Source organism: Cyprinodon tularosa, unplaced genomic scaffold (genome assembly GCF_016077235.1).
Source record: "Cyprinodon tularosa strain WSP-4 unplaced genomic scaffold, ASM1607723v1 ctg30, whole genome shotgun sequence".
NCBI classification, from domain to species: Eukaryota; Metazoa; Chordata; class Actinopteri; order Cyprinodontiformes; family Cyprinodontidae; genus Cyprinodon; species Cyprinodon tularosa.
Window position 1 is genome coordinate 7,316,124 of NW_024039008.1, and position 15,837 is coordinate 7,331,960.

The 15,837-nt window shown below is 41.7% G+C and overlaps 1 protein-coding gene across 1 annotated transcript in view; it reads right to left on the reverse strand.

The window, feature by feature from the left end:
- Nucleotides 1–551: 551 nt before the first annotated feature.
- The window catches only part of LOC119787635 (F-box-like/WD repeat-containing protein TBL1XR1), a 62,779-nt gene continuing 47,493 nt past the window's right edge, over nucleotides 552–15,837 (reverse strand). The window contains exons 3-16 of the mRNA XM_038291607.1: nucleotides 14,609–14,710; nucleotides 8,957–9,102; nucleotides 8,647–8,872; nucleotides 8,363–8,495; nucleotides 8,138–8,279; nucleotides 6,503–6,566; nucleotides 6,198–6,295; nucleotides 6,062–6,122; nucleotides 5,864–5,985; nucleotides 5,706–5,780; nucleotides 1,789–1,916; nucleotides 1,472–1,637; nucleotides 1,299–1,400; nucleotides 552–1,216 (exon numbers count right to left, since the gene is read on the reverse strand). Of these exons, the coding sequence (XP_038147535.1) occupies nucleotides 1,190–1,216; nucleotides 1,299–1,400; nucleotides 1,472–1,637; nucleotides 1,789–1,916; nucleotides 5,706–5,780; nucleotides 5,864–5,985; nucleotides 6,062–6,122; nucleotides 6,198–6,295; nucleotides 6,503–6,566; nucleotides 8,138–8,279; nucleotides 8,363–8,495; nucleotides 8,647–8,872; nucleotides 8,957–9,102; nucleotides 14,609–14,666 (1,548 nt within the window). The 5' untranslated portion in view covers nucleotides 14,667–14,710 and the 3' untranslated portion in view covers nucleotides 552–1,189. The remainder of the gene's footprint in view (nucleotides 1,217–1,298; nucleotides 1,401–1,471; nucleotides 1,638–1,788; nucleotides 1,917–5,705; nucleotides 5,781–5,863; nucleotides 5,986–6,061; nucleotides 6,123–6,197; nucleotides 6,296–6,502; nucleotides 6,567–8,137; nucleotides 8,280–8,362; nucleotides 8,496–8,646; nucleotides 8,873–8,956; nucleotides 9,103–14,608; nucleotides 14,711–15,837) is intronic.

The window sequence follows — 15,837 nt, forward strand, 5'->3', positions numbered from 1 at the left end:
TTAACAATAACGTTTTTACCGTCACCTTTCTGAAGCGGAGATGGAGATCTCCCATTAAACAGAAAGCTTTTCATGTTAAAACTGAAGGTTTTAATGGATCTGACCTAAATGTGACAAAAAATAAATCTAAAATAAAAATAAAACCTATTGGGTTAAAACACGATGTATGAACATTTCCATTTGTTTAGAGATAAAGTGGTTCCAGGTTCCACTGGAAGCGTGACTCCGGTTAGCATTAGCATGAACTGAACCCCAGGAGAGCATGTAGGGCTTCAGCTCACCTTCTTTACTGAAACCCGTTAAAGCGACAAACTGCAGGCGGCTGGATGTGATTTCTAAAGCCAACCTTTGCCAGGAGCCCATCAAACCGCATCGTTCTGCGCTCGGCGGCGTGTTCCCTCTGAACGGTTACAGGTGAGTCCTGGCAGAGGGAACCGATCACTTTTCATATATAAAGCTGGAAACATGACAGCAGGTGGAAGTAAAAAAAACAAGCAAAGGTGAAGAAATGGAGCTCCAGGCTGAATCCAGGTTCAAATGAGAACAAACCTTCAGAGTGGACAGGCAGGGTTTATTCTGTAGCAGAAAGCCAAATATAATTTTTTTTTTGGGGGGGTGGTTAATCTGTTATTTGCCCATGTGGATGCATCAGAGGAAATCCTGGGGATGCACTTCTCCCTTTGCCCCTCCCATAAGATAAAAAATATAAAGACGTTAAAAGGAGAGATCTGAAATCCAAAAAAACAAACTAAGTGCCATTCCATCCTGTGGTGAGGGAGCCGATATGTCCGCACAAAAAGATCTGACTAGTAACATTGATCAACACTTTGTCATTGTTTTACATTTGATGACGATGAGAATGGTTCAAACAGCTTCCATATTTTGGTAAATATACGGATCTGTCGCTTTTTTTTTTTTTTTTTTTGCCCCCTTCTGCTTCTCTCTGAGAGTCTGCATGGACAGAAGGGGGCGCCATCATCCCAACGTTCCTCAATCTGTCCATCTGTCAGTTTTATTCCCTCCACGTCTGGACCTGCTGTGTCGGGTACTTGCTTCCTGTTCCTGTATCCTGCTTCCTGTCTGTCGGTGGGCGGGGCCTAAGCGTGAGCAGTACGCAGGGCAGGCAGGGACAGTCATTTGGCTATGTACACATTCATGGTCGGTCCATGGCTTCCAACGAACAGCAGCACTATTTCCGCAGGTCTAATACGCACACCTGCAGTGGGGGAACAGGAGGAGACAGTGTGAGGTCGCCGTGGCAACAGCAGTAAACAACAAACAGTGCCGGGGGTGCTTACAGAGCCGTCCGACGCGCTGGCTCCCACTTTGTCTCCCGCTGCGTTCCAACACACCTCGAAGATCCCGCCGGTCCCTCTGTAGCTGTGCACCAGCGCCCCCGTCTGCAGGGAGACGGTACCGCATGACAACGGGCCGAGCTTTCTCTCAGCTCTAAGAGCAGTTTTCTTCTCACCTGTGTGTTCCAGATGTGCACACATTTGTCAAACGAGCCGCTGGCCAGATGGCGTCCGTCTGGGCTGAAAGCCACGCTGTACACCGGCTCCTGGTGTTTGGTCAGCGTGTGGATACAGATGCCCCGGTCCACGTCCCAGAGGCGCACCGTGGAGTCAAACGACGCGCTGTGGAGACGGCAGAACCATCCAGTCAGAAAAAAGAAGCCTTTTTTAGCTCCCTGTTCAGAGCTCGAATCAAACCAAGGGCTGAACAGCGAGCAGGAGGTGGGCGACATGGAGACAAACCCACTCTGACCCACAGAGCTCTGACACGCACCTGGCTAGCATGAGGTTAGCGCTGGGATTGTTGGTTCCTGGTCCAGTTGGACTCCATTTAATGGTGTAGATTTCTTTGCTGTGGGCCTGCAGGTCATGGATGCACGAGTCCTGCTTCATACTCCAGATCTGCAGACAGAACGAAAACAGAAGTCACCCTCAGAGGGAAACCGTCTCATTCAACCGGCTGTGAGACCAGGAGACGAGCTAACAGCATGAGCACATTGTGATGTCATTAGAGGATGAAAACAGAAAAAAAAAAAAACACATTATTAATCTAATTACTTAAATAATTTTTAGTAATCTAATTAAGTTTTACTCTAGTACAAACGATCTCAAATATTTTATCCTCTGACCCCAAAAGTAGAACAGCAACAGACTGGAGAGCCCTGAAAATACACAGAACTACTTCACTCTAGATTCATTTATGAATAGAAAGTGAAATTTACTTTGAAGTCTGATTACCAAGGTGAAGACAGGAAATGCTAAGTGGTTGCCAAGGTAATGACAGCTGGAAATCAGAAGGAGCTGATTTCAAAGCAGTGCATTCTGACTAAATCCATTTAACAAACTGATGGAAACGGCGTGTAATGTAAACGATGACCTGTACTCCATGTTTGTGCTGCAAACGTCTGGACCACGCCTGCTGGTAGGGCTAGAAGCTCTGAAATGGTGCGCTAACAAATCATCTAATATGTCTTTAATTTAAATAAGAAAAAGGGAGTCATATTTTTTTTGTTATTCTAATTTAATAAAAACAGAAACTAAAACAGCAATTCATTTGATTTATTTTGAACAAATACACTAAATAGCAGACCCTTCACTGCTCTGGTTTCCAGAAGGAATGATGTGACTGATAGGATGCTGAGAGAAATGTTTCTATAACAAAGTCCCCTTTGATGTTAGTTCTTTGCTAAATATTAGGTTAATTCCTTAAAGTCGTAGGGAAACGGCCGTTCCAAACGTTGCTTTTCCGAATTGTCCCGAGTGGTTCAGACTTTACACTAGGGCTGCAACTGACGATTACTTTGAAAATCGATGAATCGGCCGATTATTTTTTCGATTAATCAATGAATCGGACACAAAATATTTTTTTTATATTAACCTCTTCGTTCCAAAATAAACATTTTAGACAGAACAAACAAGCACACAAGTACAGGTTTCTCATTAACTGTACTGGTGCAATATGAAAAATAAATGTTTGTGTTAAAACTACGCAAACTTACATGAGAAATGTAGCTGTACATCCACAAAATATAGGCTACTTTGTTTCATACAGCGCAAAAAGAGACAGGCATTTTTGTTTTTTAAAAGCCTCTAAGGGGTTCAAACAATAGGCCCCCCCATTTCAACAAATGAGTTTTTTTTAGACTAGAAGAGTTCTGCCTTTTAAGACAGGAAAGTATAGCAGTTAAAGTTGCTACTTGAGAAAATACTGAACCATAGAGATAAAAATAGCCCTGTGATTCAAATTATAAATTGTATTTGGAATAAAAATGAGAGAACTAGAGGTGCTAAAAAACACATCCTCCAAAGACAGATATTTACATGGAAATGTGGCATATAATTAATTGACATATTACTGATCTTGCTGGATTTTATTCTGCTTTACTTCCATAAATTGCAGGATCTTCTTTACTTTATCTTTGCCAGATTTAAACTTTAAAAGCCTTGCCCTCATAATTTGCAAATTAATTTATTTATAAAGAAAATATAAACGCTGCTTAAGCTAATTCAAATGAAATTAAAAGTAAAATAAGAAGCCAACCTTATCACTGTCTGTAACCTACTAACACGGTAAGGAAAGCTTCAGATGAGCTACCTGAGAAACTAACGTTACGTTTCCCCACTTTAAAACCAAACAAACATGGTGGTTCATCCTGCTCATCAGCTCTCTTCACTGCCATCGAAGGCTCCAGCATGTTTTCTTTTCAGGTGCTGCGTCATAACAGTGGTGCTTCCGTGCCATGTTCATTTGTTTTTACAAATGTTGCATGTTACGACTTTTTTCACTTTACAAAGCGCAGGCTATTTTAATTATTGTGATCAATTTGCGCCGTCAATCCCGGGGCATGCGCGCTTCATTTGCAGTCTGGACGCTGAGGGTAAACTCCTCACTAAAATCCTGCGGCTCTGACTGCAGCGCTGAGAGGGATTCCTGTGGGAGAGGGAGAAAGGGGTTGGGATGGGGGAGGCGCCCCACGGCAGCAGCTGCCGCTGGAAGACAAGAGTAGGAACGATACATGCTTTCACGTAAGAGTCTCCAAAAGCCGCCAGTGACACCGTAAAAAGTCGCCAGATTTGTCGCTAGTCGCTTTTTAAAAAAATAGTCGCTGGAGGGGTCTGAAAAGTCGCTGAGTTGGCAACACTGCAACTGCGGCGCTGACTCGCTCCGCCATATTATTTTTTTCTTCCCCGGGATGACGGCGGCGGCAGATGACGCATTAATCGCGCGACACAACTAATCGATGATTAAATTCGTTGCCAACGCTTTTAAAAGTCGATTTTTATGATTTTATCGATTCGTTGTTGCAGCCCTACTTTACACGAGTGAATAAAGTGAATGTGATTGGTCGATTATCAAGGGGCGGGATTGTTGTGGCTGAAGGATCGCAGCCTTTGGTTGTGCCAGTTTCTCGGAAGCATCTTGCTAACCAGTTAGCAACTTAGTGCTAGTAGGTTCCCAATGGGAAATTCCATTGGGACCAAGTAGCACTAAATTGGTGACATAGAAACGACGCTGTCAAGGAACGCTATGGACAGCAGAAACATGCAAGAGGAGGAGAGTTTAGTGTCGGAGGTCGTGGATGAGTCTCTTCCGTCATCCATTTTTAGAGGACGCCAGGGCGGCAGAAGCTTGGTTTGGTGTAGAAGGCTTACAGCCGTACATGTTTGAGCCCTTGCCTCGCAACGCTGCCAGTTCTGTTAGCTCTACGCCTGCTGAAGACACAGACGTCCATCCCCGTGAACACTGGGACGGAACTCAATGGGAAAGGAAATGATTCTCATTTCTTATTTCAACCGTTGCGTATATTTAGGGTTTATACAGGAAGGACAAACTCTAACTTAATGCTCTTTTAATGCTCTTAGATATAATTTTAATGCCATTAATAAGTACCCATTACTCTCTCTTTATATATATATATATATAAACACGGCCAAATCCTTCATAATCTTTACCATCGACAGGCTGCAGCCATGTCCCGAATTTTTCGTTTTCCAGCCACTTATGTTAAAATTTGCATTTTCCCATTTTCTAGCCTTTTCTCGGCCTCGAGCTTCTGTTACCAACATATGGCTTCAGGATCAAACAGGAGCAGTTCCACGCAAACATGTGGAACCAGTTAAATCTGATATTTGACAACATTTTTTTAAATTCTTTATTAAGGATTTTAAATGCCATGATAATCACATTCAATGAATTTTAATGCCAATTAAGGCCTTAATTTAAAAAAGAATAAATTGATGACTTTTAAATGATTTTTAATGAACCGCAGAAACCCTGATATTGGCTGCGACATATGAATCAAGATGCTATGACCGACAAAAATTTGATTGACAGATGACCGTTGATATATGATTGGCCGAATTTAGGTGTTCAGGCTGACGTAGAACTAACTGGCCTGCATAAGATAACGAAGAATAAAGAACACAGATTTTAAGACAGAATTTTTTTAGGGAAATTTTCTAACTTTTGGGTCAATATCGTTTGAAAAAGAGTACATTTATATACACGTTTAAGCCAGAATGATTTGACATTTAAATATGATTTCCCTACGAATTTAAACATACGATTTTTTTTCTCTAACCGATTAGAAAGCAGAGTTATTGGCTTCTCTGAATAATTCACAATGGACTACAAATGAGCATAAAAAGCAGTTAGCACACTTAATGTGGATTGAAAAGGAAAAGCCTTACCTTCAGCGTCATATCGTCGGAGCAGGATGCCAGCAGGTTCCCCGTCGGGTCCCACTTGATTGCATTAACTTCATTCTGCAGGGAGACAGACAGACAGACTGGCTCGTCATCGGCTGATCAACGACAGGAAGGAGAGCGTTTCTCTGCGCATCACTCACCGAGTGTCCCTGGAATGTCTTAATGGGCCGGTCCTGTCCCAGTTTACAGACGTGGATGCACATGTCTGTACTACAGGAAGCAAACGTATTGTTGCTCTGCCAGTCCACGTCCAGAGCAGGAGCTGTGGGAGACAGTCAGCAGGCTGAGTTCAGAAACCGGCCGGATGAGTGAGTGGGATACAGAAGAGCCTGGTATACCTGAGTGGAAGGGGAACTGTTGTTTGGCCTCTCCTGTGTGAGCGTCCCAGATGATTGTGGTCTGCAGGATTGAATGATGACGTTAACCTCTGCTGACTGTTCAAACTCAAACTCAAAGAGCTGATGTGTGGCTTACCTTGTCTACTCCTGCACTCAGAATAAAATTGCCTTTTTTGTTCCACTTAAGGGCGAAAATGGGACCTTTGTGTTGTCCCAGAGTACTGGCCAGATTACCTGTAGAGGACAGAAACTTTTTATGAGCCTAAAAGAAAAATCTGGAGCATTTCAGAATCCTGCCAGTAGATGGCAGCAGAGCACAGCCTGCGATGAGGAGAATTATCACGGCATTAAAGGAGCATCAAAATAAAAACAACTAAAGTTTGGGCTGATTTTATCATGAGCTCCAAAACAAGAATATTTTCCTTTCATGAGGCATCTCACCATCTTTGGTCCATATTCTGGCGAAGCCGTCATATGAGCCAGTAGCCAACAGCGTGCCCTCACTCTGCAGGGGAACAAAGAGGGAGATTATTGATAGAAGCCAGCATGGCCGCCACCTTGATGACTGTAAAAACAACAAACAACTGTACGTCAACACAACTAATACCGGGTTACCGCGGTAACCCACCAGCTCGATTACTGCTCTGTGTGCGTCTCTGATGAGCTGCTGCAGTGTCTGGTCTCTAATCTCTTTGATGGAAATAAAGAAACTAAACAAAAATAAAGAGAAAAGATGGAGGCTTGGAGAACAGAGATTCTAAACCCTTATTGTGTTTGTTTGTTTGTTCAGGTGGAGCAATCAGATAAGTGTTGGCAGCGGCCTTTCTCCAGTGTTAGTCTCTAATAAGCTCCATCCATCCTCTAATGGAACGACCCGTTTCTGACCGGGTTCTGACCCGGTTCCATTTCCCTCTGTTTCTTGCTGCTCTGTATGTTTTTCCATGCAGTCCAAAGGTCATTAGTGCTGCTTTGCCGTCTTGTCTGTACTGGTTAACCTTTCCCAGCCTTTTCTATAATCTTCTTTTTTCTACACAAAGGTCAGTTTTACAGAGAGAACCGGAACCTTTTTTTGCTGCATCAGAGTCTCCAACCTGAGCAGAACCGCTTCAGATTTAATCTGTTCTGCCTTCTTGGTTGAAATGGATCTTGCTTCCTAACCAGCCAGGCTGACTGGCTCAGACTCTCTGCTCTAAGACAGTCCTGGAAGAGGGGGTCCACCCTTGTGCTAGAATTACCCATAATGCAACAGTTCTTCCTTGTGATGATAACAGTCAGATTACAGCTACAGTGCAGTTATGTTTTAATGAAGGTATCCTAAATGATGAGCTGGATGTTTCTAAGATTTTAGCAACTGGCTGCTGGAAGAACTTTTCTTTTCTATCTTCTTTAAAAAACGTTTTAAAGTCACATCCACTGTTATTTTTTTGAGCAGTAAAAAAATGTTTTTCCATCATAACAGAATATATTGTTCTGTTTAATGATATATATACATTATATATTATAACGATAACAGAAGCAACTTCTTTCAGTGTTGTAATGTAATTGCCATCCTCTAGAGCAGGGGTCACCAACGCGGTGCTCGTGGGCACCAAGGGGCCCTAAGGGACCACATGGAGTGTCCACACCGTCTACTGAAACTTCATTTCATTCTGTCGCACTTCATTTTTTTAATCATTTATGGAGGATTTCATCATATTATTCATAAATAGCTTGTTCGCCGTCTACAACCCCTAATCCAACGCCGGACGACACACAGTTCACCCGTAAGAGTGCAAACGGGTGCAAACCAACAGACCGTTGCACAGGGCTACAAACTAGCGTCCTGTACGGTTTCTGAGATAGTGTCCGAGGTATGCAAGGCGTTGTGGATGGCACTACAGCAAGAGTTTCTACCATTAGGTACATTAGGAAACACAAATGGCGTAGAGCGGATGTAGAATTGACCAATCAGAGGCCTCCTTTCTGTGGCCCTGTCTGTGGTCTGCCTTTGACATTGGGCTCTACCCGCACCTGTTCAGGCTGGCTGCCCGGGTTTGGACCCTGAAACTTCTGCATACTGTTAGTGTGTGGGCTTACATTCCAGTCCAGTGAGGTGACGTCTTTGTTGCTGGGGACGTCCTGTCCTCCTTCTCTGATGCAGTGCCTCAGCACCAGCTGTGTGGAGCTGCTTGTACTGTTCTCACTCAGGTTCCAAATACGAGCCGTGGAATCCCCAGACCTACAGGGAACCAGAAAAGATCAGGATTTCAACCTACGGCAGCTGTTGGAGCAGAGGGACCCGCTTAGGAGACGGCCACTCACCCAGAGGCCAGCAGGTCGCTCACTGGGTTCCAGGCACAAATAAAGACCTCCGACTCGTGACCTCTGAGGACCATGGCCTTGTTCTGAGGGATCTCCACATCGCCGTCCACTTCCATCAGATCTGAGTGGTTGTCTAAGGACACAGTTGGACGTATCAGACACACGATTTAGTTAGTCAGCCAGGATTTTAATGTTTTTAGAAAAAAATCAAAATGTTATTTTTGTTTAGGAACCATCATATAGCCTCGGTCGGCTATAACCTCCATAACTGGCATCTCCCTCACTTGCTAAGGCATGGGCTCCGTTCTCCTCGCCGTTGGCAGTGTTCTCTCCGTTCTTGGCGTTCCCAGTAATGCTGCCGCCTGCAGCCGATGTTGGTGCTGAAGCTGCCGCCTGCTGCTGGGCCATTTTGTCCCGGTAAGCCTGCTGCCTCGTCTGGACCACGTCTGGCATCACCGCATCGATGAGGGACAGAGACTCGATCGGCCGTCCATCGAATAACGTGCCGTCCTGCAGAGCGAGAGGAGGGACAAACAGTTATGGTAAGAGACACTCTTTGAGCCAAGATGAGACTAACTGAATAACTGTTCCCACCTCGTTGATGCTGACTTCAGCCTCCACATACTGCAGGCCTTTCTGGATGATGCTGATGAGGGCAGCAGGGGGCACCAGAGCTCCGTTGATGTTGGACTGACTGATGTGGCTCTCTATACCAAATGTAAACGCAGAGTGGGAGAACCCTGACAAAGAGACATGGAAAAGAGGTGTTTAACAACGTTGCTATGGAAACAACAGACCCCACAGACTACATGTTACTTCACCTTTTTCTTTTGTTTGTTTCTTTTTAAACCTCCTAATCCAGACTTTGATCAGGCATCATAAAAACTAAACCAAACATAACATTTAGAAATATAAACATAACATCGCATCCCTTTTTTTATTGCATCATTCACATCATTATTGGACACAACGTACACAGGGTTTAAACAGGAATGAAATGAGCATTTTCTCATTCTCTAGCTTTCTCTCCGCCTCGAGCTTCAAGTTCTATCTGATATATCTAACGAGAATTGTTGAAAAGTTTTTTTTTTTTTTTTATAAAAATTTAAATGCCACGATAATCCTGTTTAATGAAAGGTAATGCCAATTAAGACCTTAATTAAAGAAATTATAATTTAATGACTTTTAATGATTTTTAATGACCTGCGGAAACCCTGCTACAGATTTAGATTTACAACTTACTTTACAACTAAAACTCATTATCCAGAACTTTAAAATCAAATCTAAAGTTGAAACAATTGATCAGAATGATGGATTATTTAAATAGTCATAAAGTGATGTGGGAATTGAATGAGCTGGACTAAAGACTAGGGTTGTCGAAAGTATCGATACTCAAAAAAGTATCGATACTGAAACGTTGTATCCGGATACATTACTCATTTTCAAAAGTATCGATACAGCCATCTAAAGTGCAGAATAGAGGAAAATGCACTTTCTGAACACTGTGTGATTGAATAATTCTGTGCATTTTGCAGTTTTAGACAATAAGACTTTTTTTTTCTTATTGTTGTTTTTTTTATTTCTTGTATTTTTTTTAGTAATGAAAATATTTCTGTTGAATTTTAGAGTCTTTGTTTTTATTCTTGTGGTATCGAAAAGGGTATTGAGTATCGAATATTTTCCTTAGTATCGGTATCGAGTTGAAAAGTTTAGTATCGTGACAACCCTACTAAAGACACATAACACAGCAACAATTCAATCAAAGCTGCACAAAACATATACCATATTTTTCGTACTATAGGTCACATCTACGGAAGACGATTAGGGCCACTGAAGAAAAAAAAAAAAAGTTAACTGATTTTTTTAATGTTATTTCAGTATAGTATGGGAAAAATGTCAGAATTCTGACTTTAATGTCAGAATTCTGAGAAAAATGTCAGAATTCTGACTTTAATCTCAGAATTCTGAGATTAAACTGAAATAAAATTTAAAAATCAGTTAACTTTTTTTTTTTCACTGGCCCTAATCCTCTTCCGTACACATCAGCCAAAAAATGCATTATGAAAAGTAAAAAAAAAACACGTACTCGCACTGGACTATAAGTCCCACCTTTTTGAAAGGTTAATCTATCCATGGAATCCGTGTTCTGATAACTGACTCGTAGTAGGCTACTGCTCGAAGAGCACATTGTTTTATTTCATGAACGAGCGTCTGAGAAGCAGCTACAGGGTTTATACAGGAACGAGTAACTGTAAAGCTTTTTAATTCTCTCTTAATGCTCCTGGAAATAATTTTAAATCCATCAACAAGTACCATAATAGGGCAATATTATTTGTAATCTTTACCGTCGACAGGCCGCAGCCATGTCCCAAATTCCTCGTTTTCCAGCCAATGCATTTTCGCATTCTCTAGCTTTTTCGCCTCAAGCTTCTTTTCCGAACATACGGCTTTACGATCAAGTGGAAGCAGTTCTGCACAACGGAACGAGTTATATCTGCTATATCTGACGAAAGTGTTTGATGCATAAATGTATATATATTATTTTTAAATAAAGCATTTTAAATGCCACTATAATTACATTTAATTACTTTTAATGCAAATTAAGACCTTTATTCAAAAAATAATAAAGTAATGACTTTTAATTATGTTTAATGACCCATAGAAACGTTGAGTTATAACATGGCAGTGGCCCTCTCGCCTACTCTGGTCGTTTTGACTATCACCACTACTATCATTAATACTATCACTACAGTTTGCTGGCGAAAGTTTCAAAGTCATCCAGGTCATAGTCATTGAAAAAAAAATTAAAAACAATCCACTGGACTTTGTTTCCAAGTTCGGAGATGTTTCGCTTCTCATCCAAGAAGCTTTTTCAATTCAAAATGTCAGGAATAACGTTGAGTTCGAGGTTTTATACAGGAGCCAAACAAAGCCTTGTTTTTGTTTTGAAAACATGCAAATTGGAACAGAAGAAGGGGTCCACCCCTTTGGAATGGGGCTCATTTGGCTTCTTTTGTTAGACTTCAATGCCCCATACCTGTCTAAGTGTCTGAAAGGTCGGTCGTTAAAGGGGATTTTCGGACTGGCTGAATAGACGTGTTCCTCCCCTCTCCTGTACAGCGGCTGGGGTTGCAATGATAACGGGAAGGGATTTTTCAATAGCTGCATTGTAACTGTTTAAGGTTGGTTTTTCTTGAACATAAATGGCTTCCTTCAGGCCCCTCTCAAACCACCTATTTTCTTTACCCAAAATGTGAACATCTGGTCCTCAAAATAATGTCCTTTTTCCATAAGGAGTAGACATTCAACAGATTCTTGTCCAGAGGAGGAAGCTCTTCTGTATTAGGCCATGCGTTTCACTACCGTTATAGGCGTACATATAAAAGGGCTAACTGCCTTATTGCCATTTTCAACTGCATATTTAATTACTTTCAGCTTAAATTCAGCAGTATATACATTTCTTTTGGGTGGCATATTTATATTCAGTCGAAGTTGTAATGCTAACTTGTTTTATTGTGGTAAGTTGTAACAGTTTTTTCTTTCAGGGGTATTAATAGAATACATGTTGCTTGCAAAGCTACACAGGGCCCTCTCGTGGAGAGAAAAGAAAAGTTTATATTTCACAAGAGTATAAGTCGCATGGCCAGCCGAAAAATGGAAAAATTGCGACAGAAAAATACAGTAAATCTTTTCAATTCAACACAAAGAATAAACCATCTCTGTCTGTAAATATGCGTTATCCAGAACAACGGCACCACCTCCACTTTCATTATTTAAAGGTATACTATGCAACCGGTGTTGATTTTCCAGCGAGGCTCCCCCCAGAGGGCGAAAGTAAAAGTGCACTGTCGTAAATATGCTCAGCTGTTCTCCTGGTTTCTCCGTTAAGCCAGGTGCGGTTGTTTTGAGCTTAGCAGACAGGCGAACGCAACGAATCACCATTTCTACTGCGGTAAGGAACTATTTTGTTCCAATTTTCGAGTTTGAAAATTCTCGCTAGTTCCGCCATGATAACTGCACAAATATCGCCACTGCGCTAGCAACGGGCATGCCTTTCACTGGGGGCGTGTAGCAGTTCTCGCCGTAAAGCAAGACCGACTCTCGCGATGCACGAGACTTCTGAGCCTGTGGGTGCGGGCCGAGGGCTCCTGCAATTGCAAGTACGGTATTTCCCCTACAGACCACCAGGGCGGCCGAGAAAACCTTTGTTCGACCTGAAATGACTCATTTAATCATCCAAAACGTTATGGAACACATTAATTAAGTGAAAAATGTTGCATAGTGTGCCTTTAATTGATCATTAAATAATGTTTATTTAGTTATATAGTTAAGGACTTTACAATTAAATAGAATATTTCATACAACATAATGATACAAATAAAGTAGTAGCTATTCAAAATGTACCCACTTCACTTGAACCTTGGCTGGTCTCCTACAATTCCTTTTTTAAACACCTAAAATAATTTTTCTGTCAAGATTTGTGGACATTAAGATCTAAAGAGAAGCGACATCTCCTGGTCAGACCCTGGAATTCAGTGAAAGGGAGGAGTCACAGTAAAATACTATGCAGAGGATGAGAAGGCCAGTGGCTGGAAGTTGGAGGGAATTTTGCTGCCATTCAGCTGGCTTTTGACTGGGAACAGCCATTTTGAATGACTGCTACTCTAATGTTACATCTGCTTTTTTTATGGTGAATTTTTTTTATCCATTTGGTCCTTGGGACATTTACCTGTATGTATTATTATTTTTTTTGCTACATTTCTGAATCAAAATCAGAGATGTAACAATCCAAATTTTTCCTGATTTTATCGGCTGATCTCCGATACGATCCGATTCAATTGATGAATGATTGAATCATATATCTTGGCATGTGAGTGAAGGCTTTAGCTTTGACATAAACAGGAATAAATTAAAAAATTTTAAAATACAGTTTATGTCTTCAGCTACAGCTCAGACCACCAGCTGTTACCGTCTCAGACTCTCCCTCCACCGTCTCTCTCTAAGACAATCCTGCAAGTTCTTAAGATTCTGAGGCCCCGTCCACATGAAGTCAAAACGAACACGAAACGCTGATATTTTCCAAAACGTTTGCCGTAAAGACGGAGACGTAAAATAAATGTGATCGTCCACACGAATGCATGAAAACGCTGCAAAATGTATGCCAGGCCTGTAAGTGGCGCTGTGGTGCCAAAGCAATAATAAGCGACGAAATGTTGGGCATGCGCACTAATATTTATACATGGTTGCCCTGCGGGTCCATTTTCGTGGTTCAGTCAAATTCAGGTGCTGAACTATGTCGTCGATATTGCTCTGTTCTTCCTGGAGATATTCCAGAAGAAGAAGATTCTGTTGTAAGCCCGACAGCAGGGTGAGTAGCATTAGCAGCAACCATTCAACACAGTACGGCGCCATTGTTGTTGTGATGTGTCGCGCATGCGTGTTTAGAGGCGACGCTATGACGCATGCGTGTAAAAAAAAAAAAATGCAGTTAGAGCTTAAAGATGGAAACGCAAAAAAACGGTGTTTCGAAATCTTCCCACTCTGAAGGCTGAATAAAAAAAAAGATCGTTTACAGACCCCCGAAACGCCTGCTTCGTATGGATGAGAGGCTGGTTTGGTGAAAAATTTGTGCGTTTAGGCCAGGGTTTGGCTTCGTGTGGACGGGGCCTAAAGTTGGTGAATATAAAAACTATATCAGTTCTACAAACTTTGACCCATTTTTAGGTACAATGAAACATCCATCCTGCTGGACACTGAACGTAGCTGAGCAGGAGAAAGTCAGGCCAGCTTAACGACTGGTGGATCATTAGTATCAACTGAGAAGCAAACACATGGAATCTAGTTAGATTTAATTAGGTGGAAACAGATGGTTTGTTTCAGACGTTTAAAAGGAAATAAAATCAAATCTCTAAAAATGAGATAAAAAGCTGAGACACTAAACAGCAACTCAGAGCCTCAGCCTTCGTTCGGCTCCGTTAAAGCTTGTTTATGGTTTCATTCCCAGCCCACATCGACTCCGTTTGCTAAACAAATAGTTCTTCATGTTCACCTTCAAGAATGTTCTGTGAAATAATATGTTCACTGAAGGTGTGATCAGCTGCTTGTGCAAATAATGAATTAAAAGTGACAAAAGAGATTAAGTCTGAGTAAAACCACAGAAGATGGAAACAAAGACCTGCTGAGAAAGAAAGCTTTTCTTTTTAAACGGCTAAAGGATAAAAGCCTGAGGGAAGAGGGGGAGGATACCTGATTCCTGTAGGTATCTGTAGACCAGGAAGTTGACCTCATCACTGCTAATGCTCATCTTTAATCCTGTTACACCATGAGGTCAGCACGCACACTCCTAGCCTGAAACACAGAGAGAGGATCATCAAAGGCAAGAAAATAAGCAAACATCACAGAACCATAGAAAATGTGTTAGGAATAAATTCATCCAGCTTATGAAATAATCACATGTTAAAACAATACATACTAGCTGTGGCTACGGCCTGCTAGCTTCACCGCACCATCAAATAGGAGGAGCTTCTATCTGCTCATTGGTTCAACTCAACAAGGCGGACCTGGATTTTACTGAGCGAGTCACAGAGCTTAGCAGATACAGGGTTTAGACAGGAATGAGTAACTTTAATGCTTTTTTAATGCTCTTAGAAATAATTTTAATGCCATCAACAAGTACCCATGATTCTCATATATATATATATATATATATATATATATATATATATATATATATATATATATATATATATATATATATATATATATATATATATATATATATGTTAGGGATGGAACGGTTCATAAAATCCACGGTACGGTTCGATTCACGGTTTCGTGGTCACGGTTTTTGGTTCGGTTCGATTCGGTATATGTTGATTGTTACACCGAAATCCCATAAAAATGTATGAAATTAATGAAAAATCCCCCCAAAAATAATGGATTGTAATTATTTTAAATGATCCGCGGAAACCCTGGATCATTTCCGTATGTTTTGCTGCTTTGAATTTAATCATCTGGCGCATGCCCTCTACGATCTCCAAGGAACTCAGAGCGGAGCGGACGGGAGCCACAGTGGAGGCTGTAGACTTTGCTTTGTGCAGGCGGTCTGGAGCACAGCGGGGCGGAGCGCTGACAGAGTATGTGGGATTTCGGGGTTAGCATGACATGTTGGTCATGTTGCTGTTAGCATAAACAAAAGGTGTTGCACAATGCTTGCACACTGTTGCACTTTTATCCACAACTTTCTTTCCGTCGTCATCGTAGGTCACTCTAAATGCAAAGTGGTCCCATACAGCAGACCTATAAAGTGCTGCTGGCGCGTCTTCCAACTCCTGTTCTTTCCCACTCGCCATACCCACACAATTCCCCACAACAACTGATTTTTTTCTGCTACGCTGCTTCGCTTCTTCTTCTTGTTTACTATTGGAGGTTGGCTTTGGTCGCAGTACCGCCACCTTCTGCTCTGGAGTGTAAAC